Consider the following 23,868-nt stretch of genomic DNA (forward strand, 5'->3'; position numbering starts at 1 on the left):
ACAACAAAACATCATACTGGAACATCTTTGCTGTGCAAGAAAGAGCAAGAAAAACTGCAGAACAGGAGTGACCATCTGCAGACCTCGCATCTGCTCAGGATCAAATCTCCAAAAGATATCAGGAATTCCTACACGTTTAAAGACGAAATAGTCTGAACACAAAACTAGCGCTAATGTTAATTAAAACTGGCCACAGAGAAGAACAGACATTTCTCCAAAGACGTACAAACTGCTGGTGAGTACAGGAAAACGTGTTCCGGGTCCCCAATAAGAGGGATGTGCTTACTGGACCCCAGAGAGACACCAGCTCCCCTCTGACTGGTGGCCGGCAGCATAACCCACGGGTATGGGAGGACCGCGGGGCCTCATGGGGGGCTGGAGGGAAAGCCAAGTGGAGCACAAGATGGGAAGCCAAAGGTGTTTCCCCAACAGTTTCCAAACGGAGCTGCCACACAGTCCTGCATCCCACCTCTGACTGTTTAGCCAGAAGAGCTGGGAACTTGCTCAAAGAGCCAGAGCGCATTTTTAGCTTGAGTACCTCAGGATTCGCTTCCCAGCCTCCTGGGCCTCCAAGCGCCACTGACAGAAACCCCAGGACACTGCCGGGTGTGGCCCCACACCTGAATATAATTAAAGAAATAAGCATCTCAAAGGTACATCATTGGTCACAGTACCCAGAGAATGGCAGGGCGTGGGATGCTCCTCAACAGACAGACAGGTCGAGAGAAGCTGTGAGGAAGACAATGGAAAACCAGAGGCCTGAGCCCTCGAAAAGAGCACACCCACCAGTGCACTTCGGATGGGGGTTAAATAGCACACATTGCCATCTTGGGGCCCCGGCATGAGGGGAAGGAATGCTCGCTCTGCAGCAACATGGGTGAGCTGGGAGGCACCGAGGTCATTGAGGGAACTGGCAGGAAGAGAGAGGCAGTGGCTCCTCTGGGCGAGGGCCAGAGGCATGTGGAAAAGTCCAGTCAAAGGCTCCCAGGCTGGAAGGACGTGGCCAGGGGCTGAGGGAAGGGAGAAACGGGGCTTAATGACTGAAGGGCACGGGGCGTAGGTCCAAAATAAAGACACCATAGACCTCCTGCTACCCAGGCACTCCCCAGGGGCAAGCGGGTCAGGCGGACTGTGGAAAGCTCCTTCCACTGTAACTTTTAAGATAAAAAGCCCACACTGCAGTGGTGACCTGCTCTCTGCCAGCTCTGAGGTTTGGAGGGGTTGCCCTGTGTCCCTCATTTAACAAAGAAGAAACAGGCTCAGCAATATTGGAAGCATTAGTCCTTCCAGTCGCCAGACCCGGGGCTGCCAGGGTCAGAACACTGTAGCACTGTCCTCTTGTTCATCGAGTTGCTCGAGCAGGCCCAGTAACGTCTCCATTGTGAGACTTGTTACTGTGTTTGGCATGTCGAATACGCCACGGGCAGCTTGCCAGGCTTTGCCGTGAGGGTGAGATATTCTCGGAAGCTTGCCGGGCTCTCTGAGAGGGGTGGAGGAATGGAACCTGGGCTGACCAGGTTGGCCGCGTGCAAGGCAAACGCCCTACCTGCTGTGCTATCGCTCCAGTCCCGGGTCAGAACACAGCAAGTCTAAATCCTTCCGTGAAAAGGAAACCCACTGCCCAAAAGTCACCACCTGCATTTCTGCATGAATTCCTGTAGGTGAAGCTTTTCGAGATCCATCATACAGGGCCGGAGTGACAGTTCAGCAGGTGTGTGCTGGCCTCACATGCAGCCAAACCAGATCCAGTCCCCAGCACCACATGTGGTTTCCCCAGGTCCCCAGGACTGATCCCAAGCACAGAGCCCCGGGTAACCCCTGAGTGAAGCTAGGTGTGAGCCAAAACCCCACAATTTATATTTATTTTTTTTTCAATTCATCATTCTTACCTTTCCAAAACTCCCTTTTCCAATGGCGCGCAGAATCTGAAAGTGGTCAAAGTTGACTGCAAGAGAAGAAAGAGAGAACTTAGATCGCTGCATTGCCTCTGGAAAGTTCTTCTGCAAAGGTGTATTAGTCACAGCCGCTGGTCTCGAGAGCAGTGTTCCACGCAGAAGGGGCTTTATGGACAGGTAGCAGCCAACCCCCCCCCCCCATAGGACCCACAACAAAGGGGAAAAAAGGAGCGAGAAAAGCTGGGACACGGGAGACTCCAGCGTCCTCCTGCTGCCTTGGATGCTGCACGGTCCTCCCCGTTTCCTGCCTTGTCTGTCCCGGGCATCTGAACGGGGCAGACAGGGGCCGGCCTGGCCGAATGCACCGTGGTCCTGTCCTGCTGGTGTTGTAATGCCCAAGTCTGGGGCGACTGAAGGTGAGGGTCATGGCCTCCCCCTGGTGGCTCAGGCTCCCCTGCCCCTTTCTCAAGGGGGTCCTCTGTTCCTGTGACTGATCTCGCATCCTCCAATCCAAGGCCCGTCTCTTCCTGCCACCCCCACACGTGGCTGGGCAGCCAGGGGACACCTCTCTGTCCCCCTCTGACCGCACTCCCCTTCAGAAGACTCCCATGTGGCTTCCATGACAGCTCCTTGTCTCTCTTCTCCACCTCCCACGCTGGTGTCCTTCCCACGCTCGGCCCCAGCACCACACCCCCACCCCAGCACCACACGCCCAGCCCTAGCGCCACTCTGCCAAGGATCTCCAACAATCCCCCCTGGCCTCTTGGTGTCTGAACCCACGCCTGCCCCAGATAGGCCCGCTCAGAGGCCTCAAAGCCCCTGGAGCCCACAGGCCCACTCAGAGCCTAGAAGCAGGGGCGCGGCGTCCGTCTCAGGACAGGTTTGCACACAGGACCCAGCCTGGACCCTTCTCTGGCAGCCCCGTGTCCAGCCACAAGCCCATCCTTTCACCTCCCTGCCACCTGGTCTAACCCACCATCCTGTCTGGCTGGGAGTGCCCGGGCGGGGCCCTCCACCCTGCCCAAACCCCACCACAGGCAACTGCTCAGCCGGATTCCCTGCTCTGCTCTGGGGTAGAGGGAAGACCATCCGCCACAGCCTGTGGGCCAGGCCCTGCCACTCACCCACCTGCCTTCCCACCAAAGCGCCACACCACCCCAGCCCACGTGCTTCCTGTGTCTAGAACTGTCCTCTGGCCTGTGGCTGGCCATCCCTGCCTCATCCCCACCCTTCTGCATCAGAGAAGCTGCCTCGACCCGTCAGGCGAACGCCCATGTGCCTGAGCACCACAGGCTTTCTCTGGCCCGTTCTGTCAAATTCGACCCACACCTGTGTCCTCGGGGTCATTTCCCTTGCTGGGCTCCGGGCTCCCATGGCCCAAGGCCCTGTGGGTTTTCTGGGCGTATCCCCGGCACCAGTGCTGGGTCCACTCAGGCCCTCAGGCACTACCCATCAACCATGGGGTTAGGGAAGAAATCTCCACCTTCCTGCGCCGAGCAAGCACTGGCAGAGTGAGCGTTGGGTAAATATTCTTTCTCGAGGCTGAATTGTGGCCACTCTCCAAGAAGGCCTGCCACTCACCGAAGAAGTGGTTCGATAAACTCACTTTACTGTGAGCACAGTTGGCGCCCCACTCGCTGCCGCCTCTGCGCCTCCCCAGATGTTCTTCCTGTCTTGACTCCTATGCTAAGGTGCCGCCCGTCCTCTGTCCCTGCCAGGCCATTGAGCCTGTACCAGCCTCTCCCTTATGTGGTGGGAGGCCTTGGCTATCTTCCAGCACACTCACCCAGCTGCCCCGGCGGTTGTGACCCTACATAGGAAGTGTGGCGGCAGGGACTGGCGGGAAGACTGGGTCCAGTTGGTCAATAAAGTGCCTCGGGGGTTGGGGAGGAGTTCAAGGACCTGGACGTGAGGACTTGGGCCACGATGGAGCCACAGGCATGCTCACCCATCACAGCTGATGGCCTGTGCTGGGCCACACTCCCGCAGAGGGCTCCCAGGTCCCCCACCTCCAGCCAAGTCCACCCCAATTCAAGACCATCTAAATGAAGGAAGGGGCGAGCACCAGGCGTGCCTGGAGCTGGCCTCTCAGGCCCAGCAGGAAGGGTCTATCTCTCCCACAAGGATCGGTTCCTTCTAGTCCCTTCTCCCCGGCGCCTGGCCTGCAACGGCATTTCCAAGCCTGAGCTTTGAAGGAAGGGTCTGGTTCGTGCTGGCTGATTCCCACCTACATCAGCCGGTCAGCCCTGCTCGCCTCAGCCCATTCTCCACAAGTCACTGCTGCGGCTCGTCGGAGCCAGCTGTCCTCCACAAACTCTCCTGCCTTAGCGACAGCTTTGCATACCAACTAGACTGGGACACACAGTGCTCAGGGATTCAAATGCCCTTCAGAGTGTGTCTGTGAGGGTGTTTCTGGGAGAGCGACAGGGCGCTGAGGGAGCAGACAGACCCTCCAGTGAGAACGAGGCTCGGCCAAATGGCTGACGGTAAGAACAGAAGTGCTGACCCAGGCACCACATTTCCCCGTTCACGTTTGCTGCCTTCAGACTCTAAGTGAAACACCAGCTGAAAGCCTGGGTCTCAAGTCCATTGGCTTCCAGGCTAGAACGTGAGCACTAGCTCTCCTTGTTCTGGGACTTGAGTCTCACCCTGGCACTGTACTATTGCTTGCCTGGGCCTCCAGACCTCCAACCCCTCGGCCTCCATCATCACAGAAGCCAGTTCCTTAAGAAGTTTCTCTGTCCATGTGTCCATTCTTCCGTTCACCCTTCTGCCTGTTCATCCATCCGTTCACTCCTCTCTGTATCCAGATATCATATGTTCTCTTTCCGCACACCCATCCATCCAGCATCAATCCATTCGCCCTTCTATCCAGCCGTCATACATATATTCATCAATCTGGCCATCCTTCCATGTATCCATACCCCTCCATCCATCTATTATCCATCACCCATTTGTTCACATCCGTCCTTCCATCTATCATCCATTTGTTCTCCTCCACCCACCCACCCACCCATCCATCTCTCCATCCGTCCATCTATCTTATTGGTTCCATTTCCCTGAGAACACTGATTAACGCAACCTATAGCAGGCACCGCTCTCCTCACCCAGGGCTGGAACAAAGGCTAAAGACCATCAACTGCTCCTAGTTTCCCCCTCAGCAGCCAGGCTAGCAGTGGAGTGGAGGGGCAGAGGATTGGGAAAACTTTATAAACTCACTTTTTGGAGCAAGAGGCATGTGCATGCCCCCCACGTCTCCTCTCCTGCGATGTGGACGCTCAGAGTTTAATGCCCACCCCCCATTCTGGAGAACTGGCCAACACTGATCTGCTTGGGATGTGTCCTCCTCTCACCACCCTGAGGAAGCCCGTTTCCTCTCTTCAGAATGTTCTTAATTCTACCTCTCTCTTCCCCTCCTTTTATTTCCCCAATAAACTTGTTTTATTTCACTCTTTGTCTCTTCCTGAAATTCTTTACTGTGAGGAAAAGGCAACTGACCCAAACTAGCCTGGGTAAGATTTAGGACTGACTTTCTTTCACTGCAAATATCAATTCCTCACTCCCGTCTGAGTCCAGGGCAACCTGAGAGCTGGGGGACGGGGGGAGGGCAGTGGGGATCATCTCCAATGCCTTGCAGAAGAAGTGGGTGTCAGGCTCTGCCTCGTGGGGCTGCTGGGACCTGAGCACCCCTGCAGGCAGGGGCACAGGAATTGCCCAGGCATGTCCCTGGGTGACAGGCGGGCAGAGAGGGAAGCAGATCCCTTCTCGAGGCCACTGCCTCTCTCCCCCCACCTCACATAAGCCACCCAGCAGCCCTCCTCCTCCACCGTGGAGGTCAGTCGGCCACTGGCAACAGTGTCTTGAGAGTATGGGATGTTGGGGCTGCTCTGATAATGAAGCACGTTCCGTGACTGGGTGAGACTCCGGCTTCTGTCTGCTTTAATCCAACAAGGAAGCCAGGGCAGTGGCAATTAGGAGGGCAGGAGAAGGGAGAGGGGAACACTCTCCTGGGAAGTGGTCTTTCAGGCTAATGATGGAGAGTTTGCATATAAATTGCCTCTTAAGGTTCCCAATTTTTCAGGACTAATGAGTGGGTGTCTCTAACTTCAGCAGAACTGTTCTCCCCTAATTACTGTTTTAGTCAGCGTGGTAAGGCATGCTCACAGGCTAATACTCCAATCTTAATAATCTTTAAAACATATATATATACAGATATATATATATATATAGTTTACAAAATTCAATCAGAAAGTCGGGCTTTTATTTTATTTTTTAAGAAAACTATAATTACCTGGAAAAGAAAAAGGCCTTCACCTGGATTGTCAAATCTATCCTGAAGAACACAAAAACCAGAGAACTTTAGATGCTATCCTTAAAGTTACATTAGGACCACCCAGATGTAGAAATAAAGACCCCACCCACAGAAGGAGGACCCTTGGGGAAGCAAGCAGCTGCAGGAGCACGAAAGGACGTCCAAACACTTCAGAAAGAACAAGAGCAATCAATGCTGGCACAGGTGCAGGGAGAAAGGAACTCTTCTTCGTGGTTGGTGGGAATGTAGACTGGTCCAGCCTTTTTGGAAAACAGTAAGGGCATCCCTCAAAAAGCTGGAAATTGAGCCTCCATATGACCCAGCAATACCACTTCTGGGAATGTACCCCAGGGGCACAAAAACACACAGCAAAAACACCATCTGCATGCCCATGTTCACTGCAGCACTATTCAGAATAGCCAGAATGTGGAAACAACCCGAGTGCCCGAGAACAGACAGCTGGTTGAAGAAACTATCTGATAAGGGATTAACATCCAGGATATACACACACTAGTAGAACTGTACAAGAAAAAAACCACCAACACCAACAAAAATGGGGAGAAGAAATGAATAGAAGCTTCCTCAAAAAATAAATACGAATGACCAAAAGGCACATGAAAAAAAGCTCCACATCACTAATCATCAGGGAGATGCAAATCAAAACAAGAAGATACCATCTCACACCACAGAGACTGGCACACATTCAAAGGAACAAAGCAATCAGTGCTGGCATGGATGTGGAAAGGGATATTCTTTCACTGTTGGTGGGAATGCCGAATGGTTCAGACTTTCTGGAAAACAATATGGACAGTCCTTCAAAAAAGCCGAAATTGAGCATCACTTCTGGGAATATACCCTGAGGATGCAAAAAAAGCAAAGCAGAAATGACATCTGCACCTATATGTTCACTGTAGCACTGTTCACAATAGCCAGGATCTGGAAATAACCCAAGTGCCCAAGAACAGACAACTGGTTAAAGAAACTCTGGTACATCTACACAGTGGAATACTATGCAGCTGTTAGGAGAGATGAAGTCATGAAATTTGCTTATAAGTGGATGGACGTGGAGAGCATCATACTAAGTGAAATGAGTCAGAAAAAGAGGGACAGACATAGAAGGACTGTACTCATTTGTGGAATATAAAATAACATAATATGAGATGGACACCCAGGGATAGTAGACACAAGGGCCAGGAATATTGTCCCATAGTTGGAAGCCTGTCTCATGAGCTGGTGGAGAAGGCAGCTGAAATAAACAAGGGATCACTAAGTCAATGATGGTTGGAGGAAAAGTTCAGGATGGGAGATGTGTGCTGAAAGTAGATAAAAGACCAACCATGATAACCTCTCAGTGTCTGTATTGCAAACCATAATGCCCAAAAGTAGAGAGAGGGTATGGAGTAAGTTGTCTGCCATAGAGGCAGGGGAGGGCTAGAAAGGGGGTGGTATGCTGGGGACATTGGTGGTGGAGAATGCGTACTGGTGGAGGGGTGGGTGTTTGATCATTGTATGACTGAAATTCGAACAAGAAGGCTTGCAACTGTATCTCACAGTGATGCAATAAAAAAAGAAAGAAATTATGGTACATCTACACAATGAAATACTATGCAGCTGTTGGGAAAGATGAACTTACAAAATTCACTTATACTTAGATAGACATGAAGAATATCATGCTGAGTGAAATGAGTCAGAAGGAGAGGTACAGATATAGAATGATTGGACTCATTTGTGGGTTACTAAAAAAACATACTATGAGACTAATATCCAGGGACAGTAGAAACAAGGGCCAAGAGGATTAGAACATGGTTGGAAGCCTGCCTCAGATGCTGGGGGGAGAAGGCAGTTGGGAAAAAGAAGGGACCACCATGGCAAAGATAGTTGGAAACTATCTCTCTGAATTTTAACTGTGCTGAAAGGAGGTAAAGGAATATGCATGATAACCTTTCAGTATCTGTATTGCAAATCACAATGCCTAAAATGAGGGAGACACACAGAGAGAAAGAGATAAAGAAAGAAAGAGAGAAGGAAGGGAGGGAGAAAGAAGAAAAACGTCTGCCACAGAGGCAGGCTGAGGTGGGGAGTGGCGGGGAGAGGGGCATGGAGGAGATTAACTCAGGACACTGGTGGTGGGAAATGTGCATTGGTGAAGGGATGAATGTTGCATGACTGAAACCCAATCACGAACAACTTTTTAACTGTGTTTCTCATGGTGATTCAATAAAAAGGGGGGAAAACATCTCCAAACGGATAATCGTTACTGTAGAACTGTAGCACTGTCCTCCCGTTGCTCACTGATTTGCTCGAGCGGCCCAGTAACGTGTCCATCGCGAGACTTGTTGTTACTGTGTTTGGCATATTGAATACATCATGGGTTGCTTGCCAGGCTTTGCTGTGCGGGTGAGATACTCTTGGTAGCTTGCCGGGCTCTCTGAGAGGGGCGGAAGAACTAAAAAGTTAAAAATCCCATTAAGCCCACCTATAGAATAAATTAAAATTTCAACAACAAAAAAAGATAAAAATATAATTCTTCAAAAGGTTGTATATGAAAAGTCTTGGTGATCTTTAAGTGGCCAGGTATTTTAAGTGGGAAATGAAATGTGTCTAGTATTGGAAAGACCAAACGTTTCATTGGCTACACTATCTACTTATGTACATTTAACTCTATCATTAATGAAACAAGCAAAGTGAGAATATATTTACAGTGTGAAAAATAGCTTGTTATTTATTTATTTTTTTGCCAGACCCAGCAGTGCTTAGGGCACACTCCTGACTCTGTGCTCAGGGATCACTCCTGGCAGTGCAGGGGATCAAACTGGGACGAGCTGAATGCAAATCAAGCCCCTTAACCCACAGACTATCTCCACGGACCAACAAATGGTTCTTATTAAAATTACAGCAAACTCCCACAAATCAGCTAAAGAGAGCAATAACCTGACTTAAAAAAATAATTGACAAAAGACTTGAAGAGGTATTTTAGCTCAAAGTTAGTCTCCTGTGCAATGAAGTATTAAAGGACCAGTTCAGCTCACTTTTGAACAATTTGGGTTAAAGGTACCGAGATCTCCACAGTAAAAATCCACACAGAACTTCTGACTCCCACAAACTGAGCCACTAATAACCTGCAGGTAAGAATAAACCTTACCAATAAAATTAATGGCCCTTTAATACATCTTTTATATGCCCTGTGGATTGTCACAATAAACTCAAGTAAGGAAGTGAAAATGTTATTTGAAAAATCATAAGGGACAAATATATGACAGGGTTAACTGACAATATCAATTTCATTGCAAATCATGTATCAGAAACGGCATCACTACTATCTTATATGATCCCAAACACTAGACGAAGGCAACATCAAAAATTGAAAAGTCCTTTGAAGGGGCCAAAGGGACAGCACAGCGGGAAAAGCACTTGCCTTGGCAGACCCAGCTTCAGTCCTCAGCATTCCACATTGTCCCCCATCCCTGCCAGGAGTGATCCCTGAGTGCAGAGACTTGGGGGTGTGGGCCTCCCCCCAAAGTAAAGAAATAAAAATTAAAAAGTTGTACTCATTTAGAACAATTTGTGCACTGGTAATGTTTATTTTTAAATGCTTTATTAGGGGCCTGGGAGATAGCACAACAGGTAGGGCATTTGCCTGGTATGTGGCCAACCTGGGTTCGATCTCCAGCACCCCACATGGTACCCCAAGCCTGCCAAGAGTAACCCTGAGCTCAGAGCCAGGAGTAAGCACTGAGCACAGCTGGGTGTGGCCCCAAACGAACAAACAAAATTCCTCCTAGCAATGGACTCCCATCATCCAAACTCCTGCAATTCAGGGTCAACTGATACACATGAAAATGTGCTCAACCCATAGGGCAGTACAGAAACACAAACTGAATCACTACCAGAATTTCTAAAATGAGAAGGAACCGGAGCGATAGTACAACGGGTTGACCATTTGCCTGGCACGCAGCCGACCCAGGTTCGATTCCTGGCATCCCATATGGTCCCCTGAGCACCGCCAAGAGTGATTCCTGAGTGCAGAGCCAGGAATAACCACACCAGGTGTGACCCATTTTGGGTCACAAAATACAAATACAAATAAAATAAGAAGCAATCATCAGAAAGACAGTCAACAGCCAACTTCTATTGCATGTAGACACGTGGCTTGGTAAGAAAATAAAAACATAAAAACCTCCGAGAAGCGACCGAACAAGCGTTTGATGGAAGCCAGCAATGCCACCCCCAAGCACTGGCTCAAAATACTGCTGGTGCCTCAAAAGGCAAGTGCCAGAGACATGCACGGCATGGGCGGGTCTCATCTAAAAACCACTCCCCCCCCCCCCCCGCATCCCAAACTCCATCTCCAGCAGAACAGCTATGCCACAACACCCCACGCCTCGGTAGACAACCATCCACATGAGCAAATGGGCTACAACAGGAAACAGGATGCGGGACCCTCAGAAGCAAGGGCTTGAAAGCGCCTGCCGAAGCACACACAGCGCTGCGTTGTGTGAAGTCCAGGAGTAGGAAAAAAGGAAAAGGAAGGGGTGCAGTCACAGCTGCAGCCTTTATCATATCCAGTAATATTGTTGGTGGGGAAGAGGGGGGCAGGGGCACACTGCCTGGGGGTCTCACGGGCCATCTCATGGATGTGCCAGTGGTCAGAGCTGAGCTTCCCACATAAAGAGCCCTCAGGATTCGTACCAGCACGATCTGCGGCATCACTGTAAAGGTATGTGATTGCCCAAGAAAAAGTTGTAGAAAAAATTGGCTGCGATTTGTTTAAATTCATAAAATTCACAAAGAAGAATGAGTTCAAAATGAGCCTCAAGGAAAGGAAAAATGAACAAACCCCACTGTATAAAGCAGAATTTGTCCAGCAGCCAACCCTGATGAAACTTGATAATAGAGAGAAAGAACAAAGCATTTACGTGATGGTTTGGGATGAATTTTCTCTCCAACAGCAGGTGGATGGCGAAGACTTCTTTCACTGACTCCGTGCAGAAGGTACAGAACAATCCAAATGCATCCTTCCAGGTTTGCTCAGTTAATGCCAACCTTGGGCACAGGTCATACCCAAATGGTCAAAGTTGGGGGCACAGGGAGAGCTCATGAGGGGTTTCACAAGGAAGGGGTCTCTGCCTCATCCTTTGGCCCACTTCAGCATCGCTTACTTCAGTGATGCCTCTGGGCGTGGATGCAGAGCACAGAGAACAAAGGGGAAATGACACCCAAGCCGTCCTACAGACATTCAGTCCCTCTTCCATCTAACTTGAGATGCACCAGCATGCAGAATCTGGATGAACTGGTAAACTGGAACCCCAGGAAATGCTCATAAGAAACCAGAAGGTGAAACATTTTGCAGGAAAACTAACCTCCTACACAAGCCAATAGCACAACAAAGTAATGTTTATGAGAAGTGGTTATTACAGGCTTAAAGAGACCAAACGAAGAGACATTAGCAGAAGGCAAAGAGGTAACACAGCAGATAGGCACTTGTCTTGCAAGCAAGGGATCCAAGTTCAATCCCTGGCACCACAGATGGTCCCCCTGAGTCCCACCAGGTTGATCCCTGACCACTGCACAATGCCAACTACAAACCAAACCCCCACACCCCAAATGAAAGACATAAGGAAGAAAGAAAAGAAAGGAAAGGATCGTGATTTCAGCAATGTGTGAAGGGCATATGTGGACCAATTGCAGAGATCTCAGAATAGACCGAACGATGCTAGGTAACAATCCACAATATTATGATACAATAAAGATCTCTGATTTCCCTACCAAACTCACTCCAAGGAAGTTAGAGATCTGAGCATGAACAGCAAAATATTAAATTTTATATAGAAGGAAACTGGAATCTTAATAAATCACCTTAGCATGGTCAGCATTAGCCATGAAGGCGTTCAAACAAGCCTCATGTGTAAGGATCAAGCCTCGGTCAGATTTCCACTGTATTCAGGACAGAAGCAAAGTGCACTCTCTCACAAATACTATGCAATAATTCACCCCACTGAGGGGAAAAGGGGAACAGATATGAACAGACAAAGCCCTTTCCCATTCTGAAAACCTGAATAAATGTCCCCCACCCCAAATTCAGTCCCACTAGAATCTGTACATGCAATTTTGTGAGACTGTTCTTAGGCATCATCGCCTGCGGGGGTCTGGGGACTCCGTGGTCCCAGAGATTAAATGTGTCAGCTGCGTGCAAGTCAGGCACCTAAACCCTTGTACTACCTCAATGACCCCTGCAACTGCAATTTTAAAAACTCGTACAGGCAAAAAGTCAAAGTCAGCTCGGGCCATGTTGGTTGGCAGGGATAAGCCAGAGCTCCCCCAATAAGACAAGAAGCGCAAATTGGCCACTCGAGAGCAATTTCGTCAGCACCTCCTCGATTCTGAGCTGGCAAGCCCTTGAGCAAAAGGCCTAATCCTCAGGAGGCCTCTTGTGGGGAGTGGCCTGCAGAGACTCACATGTGCACAGAGAACCTGAGCATGAAGGTGCTCACCCATCACAAAGCTGGGAGTGAGTCAGAGCCGCACTGCAATCATAGGGATTGTGCGGAGTGGTGACAACCAGTGAGCTGCAGCCTATGAATCTGTGTGGACACTGCGGGGAGAGGAGAGGAAGGTGCAGAACGCTTCAGCTTCCCTTCAGTAGAGTGTAAAACTAGGACATGTTGCTTTGGATTACGTTAGACAAAAAGAAGCAGCATTTTAAATGCCCCAGTGGAATGTCTGTAGCGTGTTTGCAGCGGTCTCTGGGGGGGGGGGAGGATGGCCATGGAAAGGCGGGGGCTTCAACTCTACACCTCGTGTTTCATTTCCCGTGTGACAGCAGGAGTGCATGTGGTGGGCGATTTCCAAGGGGAAGGGGGATCATCTGCAGAAGAGGTGTCTCCAGGAATTCAAGAGCTCATGAAGGACTCTAGACATACTCTTGCAAATGTCAAGGGCCAGCTGTATCTGGTTCCTGGAGACACCAGCTTCCCAGGCAGAGGGTGTGTGTGTGTGTGTGTTGCATATGTGTGTATATATGTGTATGTGTGTGGTATGTGTGTAGTGTTTGATGTATGTACATATGTGCTGTGTATGTGTATGGTGTGTACATGTGTGGTATGTATGTGCATATGTAGTATGTAGTGTGTATGCTCACATGTGTATATTTGTGGTATGTGTGTAGTATCTATGTGTATGTGTGTGATGTACATGTTTATATATGTGCAGTGTGTGGCTGGTGTGTGTATATTGCGTGTATATGGTATGTACAAGTATGTGGATCATATGTGTATATATATGTGTATAGTGTGTGGTGTGTGCGTATGTATGATGTGTGGTGTATGTATGTTTGGTGCATATATGTGTAGTGTGTGTAGTGAGCATGTGTATGTTATGTGTATGTATTGTGCAATGTGTGTGCTATATATGTATGGCATGTGTTTGTGTGCATGTATGTATCCATGTGTATGTGTGTATGCATATGTACATGTGTGCATGTGTGTATGTATGTGTGGTGTGGTGTGTGTATGTGAAGTGCATCTGCCTGTAAGCTGCGGCAAGCCAGTCAGAAGGTGCAGGGAAGGTAACAGAAGCCAGAAAGGCAAGATGGCCGATGTCACCTGTGTCACCCCTCCTCCTGCCACCCCAACTGTCTCTGCCAGCCCCGTCTCTCCCAGAGCGGGATCTGGGAACTGTATCTGACAGGGAGTGTCTAGATGTCTGGGCTGGGAGGAGCACAGGGGCCTGAGGTCGGCAGGTAAACAGGGAAGGATCCCCATGACAGTGGAATCCCTAGGAAGCAATCAGACCAATAGCCCCAAGGCTGCCAACGCCCACCTGGTGAGACTCCAAAGACCCAACAAGGCTGGACTCCCGGCTGAGAGAAGCTCCGGCAGCAGTCGGATGAAGCCAGGAAAGGAATTTTAAAGAAGACACTGACCATTCCCAACCCTTGGGAATTCTCCTAGTAACGGACTCTTACCTATGTAGAAGTCCCACACATGGCAGCTTGGGAGAAACCCTAAAAAAGTCATCTTGAACAAAGGAATCGTGTGCATGTGCCACCTGAGCCCATGTGTGCTGCTTTTGCCCACATGGCCGGGCTCATGTGCCACCCACATCTCCCTCCTGGGATGTGTGCCTGGGGCTCTCTCGCCTTTGGAGAGCACACACTCTTTCTTTTTTTAAATTGAATACCCGTGGATACAGTTACAAACTTTCATGGTTACATTTCAGTCACACAATGATAGAACACCCATCTCTCCACCAGTGCACATTTTCCACCACCAATGTCCCCAGTATCCCTCCTGCCACCCCCAGCCCATCCCACCCACTGCCTCTGTGGCAGGCATCTTCCTTCTTTCTCTCTACATTTGAGCATTATGGTTTGCAGTACAGATACTAAGAGGCCATCACGTTTGGTCTTTAGTCTACTTTGGCCATGCATCTCCCATCCCGAGCGAGCCCTCTAACCATCCTTTACTTAGTGGTCTCTTCTCCATCCCAACTGCCTTTTCCCCCCAGCACATGAGGCTGGCTTCCAACCATGGAGTGATCTTCCTGGCCCCTGTCTCTCCTGTCCTTAGGTGTTGGTCTCATATTAAGTTATTTTATATTCCAAAAATGCGTGCAGTCATTCTAAGTCTGTTCCTCTCTTTCTGACTAATTTCACTGAGCATGATACTCTCCATGTCCATCCACATATATGCAAATTTCATGACTTCAATATGCAAATTTCATGACTTCATCTTTCCTAACAGCTACATAGTATTTCATTGTCACACTCTTTCTTGAGCATGTTACTTACCCTTCCTTTCTCTCCCTCTTTTCCTTCCTCCAAAATAAAAATAAAATCTATTCTTACTTCACTGCTTGTCTACTCCTGAAATTCTTTTCTGTGAGATAGGACGAAGGCTTGTAAAGGCTGGGGAAGGCCAACTGACTGACTTTCCTCCAAAGAGCCCGCCCAGTCGGTCCTGGTGGCTGAGGTGAATCGGGAGGAAGTGGCAATCTTGAGGCAGGCAGATAGATAGGAGAGGGTCCAAGGCGATGGAATTTCTGAAAAGTAAGTCTAATAGCCCCGAAGCTGCAAGAATTAGGTCCCAGGCCAGATAAGATCTTCCTGGAGCCAGTTACAGACCCAGAGAAGGCTGGATCTCTCTCTGAGAGAAGCTCCAGCAGGAACAAAAGGCTAGGAAAGGGATTTCAAAGAAAACCACTCCAACTTAACCCCTTGGCAACCACCCTAGCAACGAACTCTTACCTAGCTAGAAAGCCCCACATGGGGGCAGTTTGGAGAAACCCTAGAAAAGCCACTTTGAACAGAGGAAGTGTGCGCATATGCTGCCCAAGCCCATGTGCTGCTTGTGCCCACGTGACCAAGCACATGTGGTGGCCGAGCACGTGTCACCCACGTCTCCCCTCTTTATTTATTTATTTATTTTTGCTTTTTGGCTCCCACCCAGCGATGCACAGGGGTTACTCCTGGCTCTGCACTCAGGAGTTACTCCTGGCTGTGCTCAGAGGACCATATGGGATGCTGGGAATCGAACCCGGGTCGGCCATGTGCAAGGCAAACGCCCCACCCGCTGTGCTATCTCTCCAGCCCCACCCCCTCTTGAGATGTGGATATGCTTCCATATCGAATGCTGGGGTGTATGTAGGAGTTCTCTCTGACCTTGGAGAAACCCGCATTCTCCAATGAGCCCATTACTCTTTTTCTCATTTCTCTCCCTTTCCCCTTCCTAAACACCTCCAACTCAAACTGTTCACTGTTTTTATTTCACTGCTTAAAAATTATTTTCTGTTTTTATTTCACTGCTCACCGACCCCTGACATGCTTTTCTGCGAGACATGACCAAACTCCTGCAGACCCTGGGTGAGGCCTCGGGCTGACCCTCCAGACTTTATCAGTCCTGGCCTTCACTGCCGGCCCCGGGTGGCAGAGGCGGTTGGGAGAAAGTGACCATCTCTCTCCTCTTCGCTTCTCTCCTTCCCTCCAGCTGGAAAGGCTGGCCCAGCAGTGACACAGCAACCAGCACTGCCGGGCCTCAGGCAGGGGCTCGGGGCCCAGGCAGGCGTTTGGGGGGAACAGAGTCAGAGCCTGAAACCTGAACCAGCCTGATGGAGGCCTTCAACACAGAGGACCCATGTCAGGAGCCCAGAAAGACGCTGATGCAGAATTCCAGGCTGAGGGAAGGGGCTTCCCAGGGGTGAGGGGGCCAGACCCCCTGGAGGAGGGGACCCAGCACAGCATCGAGGCTGGGGGAAGCAAAGCACAAGTGACACAAGTGAACATCAACTGCCGAAATGGCCCTCGGCAAGCGCCAGTGACACGGACACCTTCACAGTCTCCTCCTCATGCTGGGACGGACACCAGCTCTGTCCACTCTGGAGATGCCCATGAGCCCACTCATTGGACTCCCTGTGTTTCCCAGTGAAACGGTCAGACTTCACTGCTCATCTCTCCCTGAAATGCTTTGCTAAAATAAAGGTCATGATAAGGACTGTGTCCTGCAGAGAGTGATTCCTTGCTCTGGCTAGAGTCCACAGGTCCCGAGAAATCAGGGCTGGGGACCCTTACGGTGCAGCATTATGGCTGCCTTGCAGGCTGTGGGGTGTGAAGCCATGTGCAGAGGGCGGGCCAGAGCGACACAGTCCTGGTGTTCCCAGGCGCTCAGGGAGGCAGCGAGAGAGAAGGAGGCTGGAGATTCCTTCCAGGCACCAGTCCCCTGGGGACTCCCAGGCAACACAGCTACACGCTCCGGCTCTCTGTCTGCCCTACTCTATTCCGCCTCTATCTCTGTCTATCTCCATCTCTGCCTCTGTCTCTGCCTCTGCCTCCTATCTCTGTCTCTGTCTCTGTCTATCTCTGTCTCTGCCACTATATCTGTCTCAGTCTCTGCCTCTGCCTCTGTCTCTATCTCTGTCTCTGCCTCTGCCTCTGTCTCTTATTCTTGACCCCAAGGATTTTGCAAGGGACAGGTCATCAGCACCTCACGATGTTCTTGAAGGTAGATAAAGCAGCTGGGTTCTACATGGGGAAACTGAGGCACAGTGCTGTCCAGAGTGTGGAGGTGGTGACAGCAGGAGGGGGGATCATCAGCCTGTGCAGTCTCCTCCCCTCCAGAGCCCCAGAAGACCTCCAGACCACAGACCTGAGTGTCAGAACCAGGACGCTACGCGGAGACACTAAGCTGGCCTTGGGTAAACTGGGTGTGGGTGACTGCAGCCAGGAGTAGCTGCTGAATGAATGAATCGGGCCTGTCTCAATCACCGAGTCCCACTGAGCAAGATGGACTGGGAAACAAACAGAACAGCACTTAGCAGGGGCACGTGCCAGAAAGCCTCTCCTGGGGGGGGGGGGGGGGGGCGCGGGTGTGCATTGGTCCAGACACTGGAGTCCCGCAGCGTTTCATCAATACCCAGCCTGTAATTCAGTCCCGAGGGTGGAAATGCAAATTAAAGACATGCTTTGTATTAAGAAAAAAACCCTTTCAGAAGACAAAGTCATTATGGGCTGTAATTGGGTACAAGATGGGATAAAACGTCTCCTCTATTGGCGAAGATGATAAAGACATCATTTCCTTCCTCCCTTCCATTCTCAGGAAAAAAAAGACGGTGCTTCCAATGAACTTTCAGATCAATAATAATCCTAATTATCCATCCCTTTTTGTGTGTAAAATGCCTTTTCTCTTAGCACAAACAAAAGAAGTACTTTGAGGGGCACTTTCTTCTTCTCCTTCTTTCTCCCTCCCTCCAGCCTCCTGGAACGGCTGCATAAACCCAGATCCTCCTGGCGATCCTCCAGCTGCTCAGTCCCCGGGGGTCAGAACAGTGCTGGGGGCCGGAGAGGAACCTGCCGCTGGCAACAGCCTGATGCCACCTGCCCGAGAGATGCTGGCTACAGCCAGGCAGTGTGGGGGGGGTGGCCGGGGAACCCAGGAGGGCTCAGTCTGATGGAACAGGTCACCTGGCAGCTGGTGGGTGCTGGGAAAGTTGCTCACCCTCTCTGTGCCTCACGGAGGTATCACAGGTGGGAATGATCAGGCCCTGTCCGGCCAAGTCAGTGTTTCATTTCATTTCATTTCATTTCATCATCCTGTTATTCGTCGATTGCCTCGAGCAGGCCCCAGTAACGTCTCTTTCATCCTAGCCCTGAGATTATATTCAAGGCTCTTTAGGAGAATGAGACCCATCATTGTTACTGGTATTTGGCATATTCGGTACGCCACGGGGAGTTTGCCAGACTCTGCCCTGTGGGCAGGCTACATTCGATAGCCTGCAAGTTTGTCCAAAGTAGAAATAAGACAATAAGATGTCATAAAAAAAAAGTTCGCGGTTCCGGGATCTAGATTTTATAGTCTCTGAGTGTGACCCCCGCCTACTGGAATTTGGAGGATCTGGGTGGAAGATGCTCGACTCCAATTCGAGTAGGCTTGGAGGTCTCGGCCCCGGAACCCGCGTGGCTTTGTCCCTCTGCCAGTACCTTCAGGTGTGCGGAGAGTGGTCTCAGCATGTTTCAAGAAAGTGTTTCAAGAAAGTGTTTCAGTGTTTCAAGAAAGAAAATACCAGAGTTGAACACTGACTCTTCAGATCTGAACATTTCAGAGAGAAATCCCCACTCCAGACCTGCTCAGAGTGCAGTGACCTGGCCAGCCGTGACTCAGGGTACCTGGATGGTGCCACTCGGGCTAGGAAGGGCCCCTGGGTAAACAGGAGGAAGGGACCCAATGACCCTGAAGGCTTCTGGGCTGGAGGCTGACAAGCACTCACCCTATGGGCATGACCCCCATAGGGTGTCACTGTCCCCTCCACTAGGCTGTCCCTCAGATTTCCCCCTGGAGACCCTGAAAGATCAAGTCCAGAGACCACCTCCTACGCAAAGTCTAGGCCCCCAATCTGAAGAGACCTTCCTCTTCCAACTCCTGACTCAGCGTCGCTACCACGGCCTACCCTGCTCTCTCTCTTCTCTCTCTGCATCAGAGTTGTTCTGTCTGTCTGTCTGCCTGCCTGTCTGACTGCCTGTCTCTCTCTCTCTCTCTCTCTCTCTCTCTCTCTCTCTCTCTCACACACACACACACACACACACACAGCGCCACATACCAGATTATAAGCCGTGCGAGGGTAGCAACCCTACTTCATCTTTGTCACCCATTCAGCACGGTTAACCCACAGCGGACAGGACCGATGGGAAATCGGAGGGTGCTCACGCTCTAGTTTCTGGAACCAGGACGGTTGCATTAGGTGGCAGAGAGTACTGACTGCAGCAGGAATCGAGGCTGCCCATCAGCTGTTCTTTCCGGTTTATTCAGGCGGACCCAGTGCCACAGCCATGGCCCTGAAACGCAGAAGAAGGAGCAGAGAAGGCAGAGTTGGAGGGTTGGGAAGGGAGGAGAGCCACGAATCTCCGAGGGATGTCCCAGAATCTAGAAAAAATAATGGAACAGATTCTTCCCCGGCACCTCCAGAAGGAGCTGACCCAGTGACATCCTGAGGCTTGGTCCAGGAAACCGTTTTGTTTTTTGACCTTTGGAATGCCAAGAAAATTAATTTGATGGTGTTTCTTTTGGGAGAAGTGGGGGCACAGTCACTGATGTGCAGGGCTTACTCCCAGTGGTACTCAGTGATCGTGTGCAGTCCCAGTGCCTTAACCCCTGCGCCTTCCCTCCAACCCAAATCTATGCCATCTGGGCAAGACACATGCTTAGACGCCCTCTGTTCACCCAACAGAGCTCAGTGCAAGCCTGCAGGTGCTAAATCTGAGAGCATCTTCTTCCCCGATACCTAGAGCCACCAAAAAACAAGGAAGCGTGTCCGTCAGTCCATAGGAAGTCAGCACCAGTTTGGCCTCAGAAGCCGGAAGCTGCGGTTCTGGTCTGAAGCCCGGGCTGGAAGTCCACTCGCTGCCATTCTCCACGGCCTTCATGCTGCTCTCTTACTCCTCCCATCACAGCACTGGGTCTCCTTCCCCGTCCACCTCGGTTGGCTTCGGAGCTTTGGTTAACAGAATTAGGTCCATGGTGGGAGTGACAGAGTCCGTAGGAATCCCAAGAGGCTTTGCACGATTGTGTCCTTTCTCCTGGAACCCTGCCACCCTCTGACTCGGGCCTGCCACGGCCATCTGTGACCTGCCAGAGCCAGCTACCAGCTAACTGCAGAACTCAAGTAAGCTCCAGATGAGCTGAGCCATCCCATTTTGCCAGGGCTGACTGACCAAAGTGCAGATTAGTAAACAAGGACACAAACTTATTTGTTTTGTTTTGTTTTGTTTAAGGGCCACACCTGACAGTGCTCAGGGTCAACTCCTGGCTCTGTACCCAAGGGTCATTCTTAGCAGCCAGGCTCTGGGGACCAGATGGGATGCTGGGGATAGAACTCTGGTTGGCACATGCAAGGCTGCGTCCTACCTGCTGTACTATCACTCTGGCCCCAAACTTAGTCATTTTATGGGGCTACACCCCGCAGTGCTCGGGGGCCCATATGGTACCGGTGATCAAACTCAGGGCTTCATAGTTGCTTGGTGTGTGCTCTACCATTTGAATCATCTCCCTAGTTCCAAAACTTATTATTTTGGCCCCCAAGTTTGGGGTGGTTGATTATGCAACAAAACCAAAAATGCTTACTGATATATCCATTTATTTGGAGGGATGCAGTGGGGGAGACATTTGGTGGTGCTCCGGAGCTACTCCCCAATATGCTCAGAGGCCACGGAATATCAGGGGTTGAACCTGGGTGCAAAGCACATCCTCAGGCCTCCAAGCTATCTCTCCACCCTCACACCCCTTTCTTATTAAACACTTGAGAAATACCTAACTCACTCACCCAGATAGCCAATCATGACCTGATGTCATTATCATCTTAACTTTTAAGCTCCTTAGAAACCATAAAAAACTGCTTCTCTGGTCTGGATCGATAGCACGGTGGGTAGGGCATTTGCCTTGCACGCGGCCGACAGGGGTTCGATTCCCAGCATCCCATATGGCCCCCCGAGTGCTGCCAGGAGTAATTCTTGATTGCAGAGCCAGGAGTAAGCCCTGAGCATCACCAGGTGTGACCCGAAAAGAAAAAAATTGCGCCTCTGATGAGAGTGTGGCTGGAATCACCCAGGGCAGAAACAAGTGTGCCTGCCCTTCACACAACACGCAAGCGGCAAGAGGCTCAAGCGCCAAAGCCAACACAGAAGGGGCAAGCTGAGAGGGAGCTGGCAAGGCCATGACGGCCGTAGAAGGAATAGACAGGGACGCTATCCCCGCCACGTGCAGATGTGCAGCGGCAAAGCATGGCCCTGGGAGACAAGAGGTGTGTGTCCTCTTGAGCAAGGGAGAGGCAAGACGGCAGCCCTTCCCCTCCACAGCCTGGCGGGATGAAAGCCCCGGGAGCACATGATCCAGCACCTCTCTGTAAATAAACTGCCTTGGTGCGAAATCCAGAAAATGATTCAAAGTCTCCTTTGTGCCCCGGGAGAAAATGAAAGCAGACGCACCAAATCTGGAAGGAAACGTGTGCACCCTTCGCCTGAATTCCCATCCCCAGCGCAGTGCCAGATCAGAATGAGAACAGTTCATTCCCAATTTTTCTTAGGGAAGGGCTGATCTGTATTCAGTTGCCCAGATTTTCTCAGGGGGCTCCAAAGAAAAGTTGCCTTGGTTTTTCCTTTCACAAGCTCTCTGACAGGGCTGATATAATTGAACCTCCTGGGGGTGGAGGAAAGGATGAAGAAGATGGACAGGCATCTAGCACGGCACCCTACATACTCACCACACAGAAGTAGGAAAAACAAAACAGTTCTCAGCTCCCCTCTGGGGTACAAAGTGGCTGTTATGTATCAACAAACCGACTTCCCCAAAGATATACCAAAGCCAATTATGCCAAAGCCCTGGCAGGGATGACGTACTTGAACTTCCTGATACACAGTGACTTCGTCTTTCCTAACAGCTGCATAGTATTCCATTGTGTAGAATATAAATAAAAATAATATGAAACTGACACCCAAGGACAGTAAGAGACAAGAGCCAGGAATATTGCTCTGTGGTTGGAAGTCTGCCTCATGAGCTGGGCAAGAAGGCAGCTGGGAGAGAGAAGGGATCACTAAGTCAATGATGGTTGGAGGAATCGTTCGGGATGGGAGAGGTGATGTGTGCTGAAAGTCGATAAAGGACAAAACGTGATAGCCTCTCAGTATCTGCATTGCAAACCATAATGCCCCAAAGTAAAGAAAGGGTAGGGAGATTGTCTGCCATGGAGGCAGGGGGAGGGGTGAGATGGGGGGTGGATACTGGGGACACTGGTGGTGGAAAATGCGCACTGGTGAAAGGATGGGTGTTCGATCATTGTATGACTGAAACTCAAACATGAAAGCGTTGTAACTGTATCTCATGGTGGTTCAGTTGAAAAAAAAGTAACATACACAGTGTCCTGGTGGCCTGGTGGCCTGGTGGACACCACAGATCGCCTCTGCCCATCCCGCTCAGCATAAACGAAGCAGACAGAGGCCAGAGGCAGGCTCCCCCAGGGAGAGAAGGGGCTGGCAAGTGCCCCAAGACTACCCTGGCAGACCGGCTGGTGAATACCAGGAGGGGTACTTGCTCTGAGTGATGTGGATACACCAACACAAAGGGAAATAAAGACACACACTAAGATGTGTCTAAATAAAGAATCAAGCTGAATCTCCAGAAACTGACTCAATGACGCAGAGTTACATGATATGCCTGAGAGAGAGAGAGAGAAAGAGAGAGAGAGAGAGAGAGAGAGAGAGAGAGAGAGAGAGATGGAGTGACTGTGAGAAGACGTGACTAAGACTGAGCCAAGTTTGCAAAATTGAGAGAATGTGGGCTTTTATTTTAGTGAGTGGTATTTTTTTTTTGCTTTGTTTGTTTGGGTTTTGATTTTTGGGTCACACCCAGTCATGCAAAGGGCTTACTCCTGGCTCTAGGCTCAAGAATCTCTCCTCTCAGGGCTTGGGGACAAACTCGTGGGAGCCTTCCTGCTGGGTCCCTGGACAAGTCCACTTCCTGCTGGGGGCCATCTCTCTAGCCCCAACTTGAAATCATTTTAACAGACAAGTAGACTAAAATATAAAACAAGACTTAGCTCTCATGGAGCTAATGAATGCAATGACTGGCGAAATTTTCACAAGAAGAGTTCAACAGATTAGGTAAAGCAGAAGAAGAGGTCAGGGAATTTGAAGACTAGTTCTAAAAATACAGTGATGCCTCACATCATTATGGAGAGTATGTTCAGATGATTTTTCCTTGTGCAAATGTCACTGAGTACAATTTCACAAACCTAGGTGATACAGCCTCCAACGCCTAGCATATATGGAATAATTTACAGGACCTATTACTCATAAAAGAAGTTTATCATTGACTATAATATTATTCAGAAATACATGGATTATCTTCACTCAGAAGTATAAAAGAAAAAGAGAATAAAATAATGGGCAGCTAAGAGAGATGGTACATTAAGCAAGGGGTTTTGCAGACAGCAAACCCAGGTTTTATCCCCAATCCCCTTAATGATCCCTTACGCACTGTAAATGTGATCCCTGATCACAGAGTCAGTAGTAAGCCCTTTGCATAACCACCCTCCGAAAAAAATGAAGAAAACTTTAGGGGCTTATGACACCTGAAACATATTAATAACAAGCATCCCCAAGGGGAGAAAAGGGACCAGCAGGCT

At 50.1% G+C, this 23,868-nt stretch overlaps 2 protein-coding genes across 2 annotated transcripts in view; one reads left to right on the plus strand and one right to left on the minus strand.

Annotated features, from left to right (window-relative positions):
- The window catches only part of CRMP1 (collapsin response mediator protein 1), a 328,086-nt gene that overhangs the window by 257,505 nt on the left and 46,713 nt on the right, over positions 1-23,868 (plus strand). The gene's annotated exons all lie outside the window — the stretch shown is intronic.
- The window catches only part of STK32B (serine/threonine kinase 32B), a 210,576-nt gene that overhangs the window by 146,402 nt on the left and 40,306 nt on the right, over positions 1-23,868 (minus strand). The window contains exon 2 of the mRNA XM_056132782.1: positions 1,890-1,945. Coding sequence (XP_055988757.1) covers positions 1,890-1,945 — 56 coding nt within the window. The remainder of the gene's footprint in view (positions 1-1,889; positions 1,946-23,868) is intronic.

The sequence above is a fragment of the Sorex fumeus genome, unplaced genomic scaffold, assembly GCF_029834395.1.
Source record: "Sorex fumeus unplaced genomic scaffold, SorFum_2.1 ptg000095l, whole genome shotgun sequence".
In the NCBI taxonomy this organism is placed as follows: domain Eukaryota; kingdom Metazoa; phylum Chordata; class Mammalia; order Eulipotyphla; family Soricidae; genus Sorex; species Sorex fumeus.